Source organism: Gossypium hirsutum, chromosome A05 (genome assembly GCF_007990345.1).
Source record: "Gossypium hirsutum isolate 1008001.06 chromosome A05, Gossypium_hirsutum_v2.1, whole genome shotgun sequence".
Lineage (NCBI taxonomy): Eukaryota > Viridiplantae > Streptophyta > Magnoliopsida > Malvales > Malvaceae > Gossypium > Gossypium hirsutum.
In genome coordinates this window covers 37,991,076-38,001,587 of record NC_053428.1, presented here as the reverse complement: position 1 = coordinate 38,001,587, position 10,512 = coordinate 37,991,076, and the positions used below count along the sequence as shown (strand labels likewise).

At 36.5% G+C, this 10,512-nt stretch overlaps 1 protein-coding gene across 1 annotated transcript; it reads left to right on the top strand.

Moving 5' to 3' along the window:
* The first annotated feature begins 473 nt into the window (after window positions 1–473).
* Window positions 474–4,738, top strand: LOC107957411 (uncharacterized). Its single transcript, XM_016892930.2, has 3 exons — window positions 474–837; window positions 1,073–1,127; window positions 1,598–4,738. Exon 3 carries the CDS (start codon window positions 1,661–1,663, stop codon window positions 4,619–4,621), a length of 2,961 nt encoding a protein of 986 aa, XP_016748419.2. The 5' UTR covers window positions 474–837; window positions 1,073–1,127; window positions 1,598–1,660; the 3' UTR covers window positions 4,622–4,738.
* Window positions 4,739–10,512: the final 5,774 nt, after the last annotated feature.

Genomic DNA, 10,512 nt, shown 5'->3' with positions numbered 1-10,512 from the left:
AATATGTCAATTATTAAAGGGCGATTATGACAATGTGAACTTTTGCATTGTAAATTATGAATAAAAATCATCTCAAAAAGAGTAAAACGAGAAACACTTTTGTTGGGTTTCGAAAACCAAAGTACTATGTTTGGTTCCCTAGTGGTAACCTTAAAACCAAAGAACAGCTGAAAGCTAACAATACCACCGGCATTGGCATTGGATACTCAGTTTCTATTTTGATTTTATTTAATATTTTAGTCTTTTGTTGTAAAAATGAAATTACGTCTTTCTAAAATTTTACATTTCATTTTATGAGATTAAACCTATTATTTGTTATAAAATTTTAATTAAAAAATATACAAATATTTTTGTTAATTTTTTTATGTACATCTTATAATCATATCCAGTCTAAATTACTGTTTTTACCCACAGGAAGAACAACAGTGGACAAAAACAAAACCCCATACCATGTTCAAATGTGAATCCAGAAGCCGTAAAACACATTGGATTTTGTCTTGTCAGCCAAAAAAAAAAAGTGTATATATATAAAGAAGAATGCAGTGAAGTGGAGTCTATCAACCCATACCTCGTCAGGTCATCTTTTTGGGTCCCATTCCTCCCCTCTTCTTCAACGCTGTTTCTTCTTCTTTGTTAGCCCCAAAAATACTATAGACAAAGACATAGAAAGAGAAAATCTTGTTTCTATAGACATTGTGTTCTTTAAAAAGACAAGAAAAAAAAGATAAGAGAAACAAGCAAAACAAGTGTGTGTGTTTTTAGGACAAGTTGAGGCTTTTGGTTTTCGGATGCCATTACCAAATCTTGGGTTCTTTCTGTTTTCAACTTTTTAGTAAGGTAATCTTTGATTCTTGGCAACATTGTTCAAAATCTTTGCTTTGTTTAATCTGTTTCTAAGAATGGGTTTTTATCAAATCTAAGTTTTAATGGTTAAAACTAATTCCTTTGCGCGATTTAGCTTTGGTAGAACTTTGTCTATTTCATTGTCGAACTCGAAAATGTTATCAATTTTGCCATAAAAAATACATCTTTTTTATATATATTTTGGCTAATTATTTGCTTTGTTTTGCAGTTTTGTGAAGCTAAATTTGTTTCTGATCGATTCGGCAGACATTGTTTGAAGCCAAGTAAGTTCCTCAGATCTGAAAATTGCTTCTTTAGATCTGTAATGTTCTAGAGCTTAAACTCTACTCATTACTTTCATGTTTCTCTTTTCATTTTTTTGATTTTTCGAACTATGTTAGTCGGTTGTGACTTGTGAGCATCGGATATGAGTATGTTCTAATGTATCAAGAAAAATGACGAGTCTTTGAATAAATCTATGCTTCAATTTAGCTTTCTTTAAAGCCATATTTGTTAGTCTGATTCATATTCTTTGTGTTTCAAAGATTTGAAATATTTATTTCTGAGTTTTGCTTTGAAAATGTATGAATTTGGTGTCTGTAATTGTTAGTTTTTTGTTTACTATAATGACATTGATGTTTGTTAAACTAAAACATCGCTGGTATGGATTTGGTTTCGGACAAAATAAATACATGTCTTTCTTTGGTGTTTTCATGTTTTCTTATTGTTTAATTTCAATCCCTTTTTGTTTCAGATTGGCTTCTCATACATTGATTGCACTTATGGGATCTGGCTCGAGAGAGGAAGTGTCTTAAATATGGATCTCGGAGAAGATAGCGGCCGGTTGGGGTTGCTACCGACAACAACGTCTAGAACTATGTCATCATCTTCGTCGGCATTCTTTTCTGCAAATCAGTCACCGTTCTTTTCCCCGAGATCATCGACCTGTCAGTTGTCTGAATCAGCACGGTTTGATGTTCAATGTGATAGTACTAATTTAAGTGCTGATCCTCCAAGTTCGAGTTCTGGAATTCCAGATCCTAAATGCCTTGCAAATGTTGGATTTGCTGTTTCGGACGTGTCATTAATGCCGGCTGCTTGTGTTTCAAGTGATTTCCCGAAATTCGACCACTCATCATGCACTTATGGCCATTTGCATGACAATGGTTTTTCTGGTATTATAGAGAAACACAGAAGGCATATAAGAAGCCATGATATGATGTTTTCCCCTGTTCCGATATCATTATCGTCTTATCAGCAAAGCAGTTACGATGTTTACATCGGGTTACATGGTCGGAAACCTTCCTTGCTGAGGTTCACGAATTGGCTCCGTGCTGAATTGGAAGTTCAAGGGTTGAGTTGCTTTGTATCCGATGGAGCTCGTTTTAGGAACTCGCGTAAGCATGGACGTATAGAAAGGGCAATGGATGTTTCTTCCTTTGGTGTTTTGATTCTAACAAAGAAGTCATTCAGGAATCCATATACTATTGAGGAGCTTAGATTTTTTTCGAGCAAGAAAAACTTGGTTCCGATCTATTTTGATTTGAATATCGGTGATTGTCTTGTCCGGGATATAGTTGAGAAGAGGGGAGAGCTATGGGAAAAACATGGGGGTGAGTTATGGATTTCGTATGGAGGATTGGAGAAGGAGTGGAAGGAAGCCGTTAATGGCCTTGTTCAAGCCGATGCATGGAAACTGGAAGCTCTGGAGGGTTGTTGGAGAGACTGCATATTACGAGCTGTAACCCATTTGGCAATGCGGTTAGGAAGACGAAGTGTTGTAGATCGGTTAACGAAGTGGAGAGAAAAAGTAGACAAAGAGGAATTCCCGTTTCCTCGAAATGAAAACTTCATCGGCAGGAAGAAAGAATTGTCTGAGCTAGAATTTATACTTTTTGGTGACATTTCAGGAGAATCCGAAAGAGATTATTTCGAACTTAAGGCTAGATCAAAGAGAAAGCATTTGACAATCGGGTGGAGTAAGAGCAGATCATTGGAGGAAAGACGTAGGGAATGCAATTGGGAGAATGGTAGTCGAAAGGGTAAAGAACCAGTCATTTGGAAGGAGTCGGAAAAGGAGATTGAGATGCAAAGCACCGAAAGGCAGCGCTATCAAAGACCAAGAAGCAGTGGACGGAATTCACGAAGAAAGAGACCAGCGAAATTCATATATGGAAAGGGTATTGCCTGTGTAACGGGGGACTCCGGAATAGGGAAGACTGAGCTTCTTCTCGAGTTTGCCTACAGATATCACCAGAGGTATAAGATGGTTCTATGGATAGGTGGGGAAAGCAGGTACATTAGGCAGAATTATCTAAATCTCTGGTCGTTTTTGGACGTCGATGTCGGGGTTGAAAACTGCATAGACAAAAGGCGAATGAAAAGCTTCGAGGAGCAAGAGGAGGCGGCCATTTCTCGAGTCCGAAAAGAGCTAATGAGAAACATACCTTTTCTGTTGGTGATTGATAATTTGGAGAGTGAAAAGGATTGGTGGGATCAAAAGTTTGTAATGGATCTTCTTCCTCGTTTTGGCGGAGAGACTCACATTCTAATATCAACTCGCCTTCCCCGTGTGATAAATTTAGAACCTTTAAAACTCTCGTACTTGTCTGGAGTAGAGGCAATGTCATTAATGCAGGGAAGTGTAAAAGACTACCCTATTGCAGAGATCGATGTTCTCAGAGTCATTGAGGAGAAAGTCGGAAGGCTAACTTTGGGCCTAGCGATTGTAGGCGCAATCTTATCCGAGCTACCTATAAATCCGAGCCGGCTACTGGATACCATCAACCGGCTGCCCTCGAGAGACTTCTCATGGAGTGGTAGGGAAACTCATTCATTGAGGAAAAACACATTCCTCCTGCAACTCTTCGAGGTATGTTTTTCGATATTTGATCATGCGGATGGCCCAAGGAGTTTAGCAACGAGAATGGTTCAGGTGAGTGGTTGGTTTGCACCTGCTGCGATTCGGGTTTCCCTGTTAGCACTAGCTGCTCACAAGATACCTGAGAAACATAAAGGAACCCGGTTTTGGAGAAAACTATTATGTTCCTTGACTTGTGGCTTTTCTTCGTGTTACTCCAAAAGATTCGAGTCTGAAGCATCTTCCATGTTGCTAAGATTTAATTTAGCAAGAAGTAGTACCAAGGAAGGTTATATCCATTTCAACGAAGTCATCAGGATGTACGCTCGGAGGAGAGGAGTTACAGGAGTTTCACATGCCATGGTTCAAGCTGTAGTAAGTCATGCGTCATTATCCCACCACTCAGAACATATATGGGCAGTATGTTTCTTGCTATTCGGATTTGGAAATGATCCAACAGTTGTTGAGCTCAGGGTGTCGGAATTATTGTACATTGTCAAAGAAGTGATTTTGCCTCTTGCAATTCGGACATTCATGGTATTCTCCCGGTGCAGTGCTGCTCTGGAACTCCTCCGACTATGCACCGATGCTTTGGAGGCTGCAGACCAGGCATTTGTTACCCCAGTCGAGAAATGGTTGGACAAATCACTTTGTTGGGGGCCTATCAGAACGAACGCGCAATTGAATCCATGTCTTTGGCAGGAACTGGCATTAACGAGAGCCACCATGCTAGAAACCAGGGCAAAGTTAATGCTAAGAGGGGGGCAATTCGACATAGGAGATGACCTAATCCGGAAAGCCATTTTTATTCGGAACTCGATCAGTGGTGAGGATCATCCGGATACAGTAGCCGCTCGTGAAACTCTAAGCAAACTCACCCGGCTTCTAGCAAATGTTCAAGCTCATACTTCACCATAGATCCCTATATTTCTTTGTTAGCAAAATTTACAGTGTAGATTATACAAAGTTTACAAATAAAACTCTTGTAAACAGCAATTCATAGAATATTTTTTATACCATTTTAACTTTGAATGAGATGCCTTACAGTTTTGAATTTACATTGTGTTTGAAATCTACTGATTCAATCTCCCAGGAAGTTCAATTCTTGTAATTTTGGAATGGGTATACCTATGCTCCTGAGTTATTTGAGTTTAATTTGTGAATCGAATTTGACATGGATATTTCTTTGTGAGTGGGATTAAGCCTAAGTCTTAAATATCGAAAATATGAAGTTAAAAATCCTTTACATATTATTACAGAGTTTTTGAATAAATAATAAATGAAAATATTTTTTACAGGAAAATCATTAAAATCAAAGAAAATTCAATTTTTTTTTAAATATGAAACAAATAAGTCTAAATGGACTTGGAATTAAAAATTAAATTATTAAGAAATATAATTACAGACTTCAAAAACATTGGTAGGAGAATGCATTCGATTGAATCTTAAGAGATCCAACATATTCACCGTGAAGGGAATAGATGTGTGAATCACTTAACTAATTTAAAACAAGAGAATCTCAAAGCATTTCACCGTTGCTACAAGCATATTGCTTGTGGAAGGGTATTATTGGATTTTAGTTTTATGTTTCGTTTTGAACTAATAAAATAAAGTGGATATGTATGATACATTAATTTTTTTTAAAAAAAATCATCATACAAAATATGTCATACTCCAAAAAGTAACATGAATATAATATGAATAAGTAATTCAAAATTTATATGAATATTTAATAGGTAAAGTAGTAAAATGTTTTTGATTAAACCTTCGTTAATCTTGGTTATATTCGGTTTTTAATTATTTTATATCAATATTTTTAAGTAAAAGATAAAAATATTATTATTTTTTATTAAAATAATTTTTAAGTAATTTTATTTATTAAGTTAGTGTTAAGTTTGCTCATAACATCAATTTAGTCAAATATATAATATAATATTAACTTATGTTGCACTTACGATATGAGTTAAAATATTTATGTAACAAATATATTTATAAAAAAATGATATTAAAAACAAAGGTTAACTATAGAAGAGATCACTAAATTATTTTTTTTCTTTTTTGGTTAATTAATTATGAAAAGTACAAAATGGTCACTTAAGTATTCAATTTTATTCATTTGGTTATTAATTGACAACATAAAAATGAAAACACCCAAAAATTCAATATAGTTAGGTGATCAAAAAAGACAAAATCGAATAGTTGGGTGACTATTTTGTAACTTTTCATAATTGAGTAACAGAAAAAAAATTATAGTTGAGCGACTACTAATATAGTTTACTCTAAAAGCAAAAGATGCATTAGTTAAAATGGTAAAGTTGAGATGCTGAAAAATAATATTGTCTTAGGTTTAAATCTCAGTGTTTTTTAAGATTTAATATAAAAATATAAAAAAGAAATAAATATCCTTGTAATAGCATCTATTACTTAATAAAAAGAATAAATTTTTGATAATTTTATAACGTAACTGACACCTAATTAATAGTCACACTAACTTAGCCAAAGACGTGAATAATAATATGTATTTCCCCAAAAAGCAATCTTAGAAATTTTCATAATTAAAATTTTATGGTAATTTATTTCTTATAAGGAATTAGGACTCATATACCCAAAAAGGCCAATTTTTAAATAAAATTACGGAAATGGGCCAATTAACACATTATTTATGGAAAAGGGCCAGTTTTGGCAAAACGCGCCTACGTAACAGCGTTTTAGGGGAAAAAATCTAGCAAAGCGCGCCCCTCGAGGAGCGCTTTGTGCCACGTCAGCAAATCGCATCTTTTGCTAACAGCAACGACTATTTTTTTTTTTGAATTCTTTGGACTGTTGGGGGGGTCCAATGGTCAAAAAAAAATATAAAACCCCCTTCTTATATTTTACACTTAATTTATTCAAAATTTCGCTAAAAATCTCTAAAATTTCTCCCTAAAGCTATTCCTCATTAAATTTCTCAGAGCTCTTTATAATTAGTTATTTACTTTGTTTTTTTAAATTAATATTATTTTTTTATAATTTTAAAAATATTTGATCGTGTTAGCAATGGCCGTGAATTAATTCATCTTGATCATAAACATATCTCCGTTGAACAAATGAAAATGACAACGGTTTATTTTAAATGTTGAATATTATTTAATTTTTGTTTTCATTTATGTAATTTTAATTAATTTGTATTTTATAATTTTTTATAACAATTTGTAGATTGAGTGTTACAATGTTATATTTGTAATATGTTTGGTCCGCCATCACTGTTGATAGAAAATTACTTGAGGGAAGCATATTTTTGGCATGCGGCCACTATAGGCTAGGGGTGCAAGTTGGACCCGAAACTCATCAGCGCGCTAATAGAGAGGTGGAGACTCGAGATGCACACATTCCATCTTCCATACGGAGAGTGTACTATCACTTTAGAGGATGTCTAGTTACAATTAGGATTGCCGGTGGATGAGTTAGCACTCACCGGGTCTGTTCAATCTACTGATTGGGGAGCAATATGTTACGATCTTTTGGGTGTGATTCCGAATAATATTTGCGGAGGTCGAATTGAGATGGGATGGTTATGAGACACATTCCCGGAGCTGGGGAATGATTCGACTGAAGTTAAAAAAATACGATATGCTCGGGCATACATCCTTGAGATGATTTGAGGTTATTTGATGTAGGACTTGTCACAAAACCTCGTACATCTGAGGTGGATGCTGAAACTCGTTGATTTAAGAGCAGCTGGCAAACTTAGTTGGGGGTCTGCCGTGTTGACAACATTATACCGGGAGATGTGCGGGGCGACGCGACCAAATAAAGCCAAAATCAGAGGTTGCCTATCACTACTACAATCATGAGCTTGATTTCGCTTTTCATTTTTATGTCCTCGAGTGAATCACCCATATACATTCCCACTCATAACGAGGTAAAATTTTTATTTAATTTTACAATTATTTCATAGATTTAAATAAAATTGTATGTTGAAAATTTATTTAATTAGGTGGAACCATCCGGCGAGTTATATTGGAATACCTACTGCTCTTGAAGATATACAGCTTCTATTAGACCAACGGTCGGAAGAGCGAGTAAATATTAAATAAAATATATATACAAATAATAGTCGTTTCATATTTAGTACTTAGTATTTAGTATTTAGTATTATGTATATAACTAATATTTTTATCCCGTTCATATAGTTTCAATAGACACTATACGAGGATTCGGCAATATAGGCAGTAATTCCAGAAGAATTCTTTCAAAATCCAAACATTTGGCATGTTAAGGTCCTATTGGTAAACTATTTTATTGTCGAGATGCACAAGATGGATAGAGTGTAGCTACAATTTGGATTCTGACAACCGATTCCTGGGGAACCTGAGGTGCTCGATGAGTAGCACAAAATCGACTTACGGCTAACAAATGCGAATTGGTCATTATTCTGGTTAGAATATATCGAAATTTGGGAAAATCAGTACGATCATATACCTGATCGCAAACCGATCATCGTCCCAGAGTTAGTGTGCATCCTGGATTACATGCCATGGTTTAGGATCCATGACAAGCCATATTTGCTGTCGGAAGAGCAGAGGTGTCGGCAAATTCGTGTGGAAAGGGAATGACGGGGCCCTTTAAATTCAAGGAGAAAAGATGATGGGACGGGCCCATCAACAACACCTACACAATCATCGGGCCCATCAACAGTACCCACACAATCACTAGGCTCAATCTCTCAATCGACGACACCCACATCACAGCCCTTTCAGATTATGCCAGGTGCATATCCTAACCCTTATATGTTTCCTTTTCCCAATCCTATGGAAGGTTGGAATGCATGGCCCGTTGCGTCTCCTTTCCCGATGACTCCGACGACTCAACCAATAATATATAAGCCATTGTCGCCAGAGGGATCGCACGAGGCACCATCGGCAAGCTTAACTCATTACCATTCCTCATCGCCTTGTGGAATTCAAACACCTCCACCAAACACCTCCACATTCTTTATTCTACCAAGGTGGGTCATCCTTCCAACACCCACAACCAGAGCAATCACAACCCTTGCCGGAGCAACCAAGGAGGAATCCAGCGCGTAATCGTCGTCCACCCCATGTGGCACTGATTCCGACCGACATATACATTGATTTTTTTAAATATATTTGTAGACGCTGTTTCTATATTGTTTTATTTAATAAAAAAAAGTTTTTAATATTTTAATTGTAAATTAATTTTATATTTTTAATAAAATATAAGTTCTTTTGAATAAAGCAGAATAGAAATAATGCAACATCGTTTCATTACAGCAATTATCAACTATTTTGGTTTGGACATGATCGAATTGTATGACCTGAGTTCCTACACCATCCACACAAATTCCGTTGGTTCATTCTTTCTCAGATATCCATATTATTACGTATTCAACTCGAGCAAGGTCGACCTTTCAGTTTGCGACTCAATTCTCTATCCGGTAATAGCTTAAACGAAGCAAGCAATACAGATGGCCACTTACGTTCATCTGGAACCGGTGGGAATACGTGTCTCCATACATTGTACATGTTTTCTATTTTGTACACTTCGTCGACATATCTCATGGGATCCAAACGGAGATTCTAACAAACTGCAATTGCATAAGCACATGGATAAGGAAGTGCGTCAAACGTCCCATAGTCGCAAGTCCTATTTATCAGGTGTACATGATATTTCCCACCGGTAATACATTGGCTCGGTCTGTCAAACTCCGTCACACGAAACCATAGGTTGTCGCGATCGTGACACACTATGTGCATGGTGTTGGCCCGCACCTTCGCCTTGTTAATTTCTTGCAATACCTTTTAGAACTATACATAGCCTCCTTGCATTTGGCCTTTATAACTCGCTACTCACTTTGGAAATAGTTCCTCCAAACGAAAATATGTCTCTCGCACAACCGAGGTTATCGAAAAATGACGCGTTCCTTTTAGAACAGAATTTATGCATTCAGCCAGGTTTGTGGTCATTTGACCATATCGTAAGCCATCGTCATATGCTTGTGTCCACTATTCGAAAGGTACGTTACAGAGGTAGTCTACACCTTGATCGTTAACTGAACGCAAATTCCCTAACATCTCATGAAAACGGTCATTATTGATCTTGTACTGTGCCAATATAAGTTGATAGCGAAAATTACATACCAATATTCCATTCAGAATAAATTGAATATTACAAACAAAAGTATATTAATAGAGATTAACTACCCATGTTGGTCACTTGCTTTCGTTCAGTCGTAGACCGATATTACCCATAGTAGTTGGATGCAACGTACTTTAGACAATACCGATGATGTGTGCGATACCATAGACTTTCATGTCGCTAAATTGCAGCTAGTATTCTAGTGCCTCGATCCGATATAATGCAGATATTAGGTTTGGGACATACATGCCTCCTTAACCTAGAAAGAAAGAAATCCCAGTCATCAGCTGACTTCCCCGGTGTTATTGCAAATGCAATTGGAAGGATTCTCCCACAGCCATCCTGTGCCACAGCTAGCAATAGTCGATGGGTATATCTACCATACATAAATGTACCGTCAATTTGTACCAATGACTTGCAGTACACAAATGCATCCCGACATTGCTTAAAGCTCCAAAAAAGACATTTGAACACTTGACATCTACGGAGCAATCGATCGTTGTAGTATGTAGGGATCGTTTCAAGGTCTGTTATGCAACCTAAGACGTACCTCTCTAGCACCTGACACCATTTCCAAACCTCATTATATGAAGCGTCCCACACACTATGCATCTTTTCCAATGCCTTTTACTTAGCTATCCAAGCCTCGCGGTAAGAGGGCGTGTACCTTA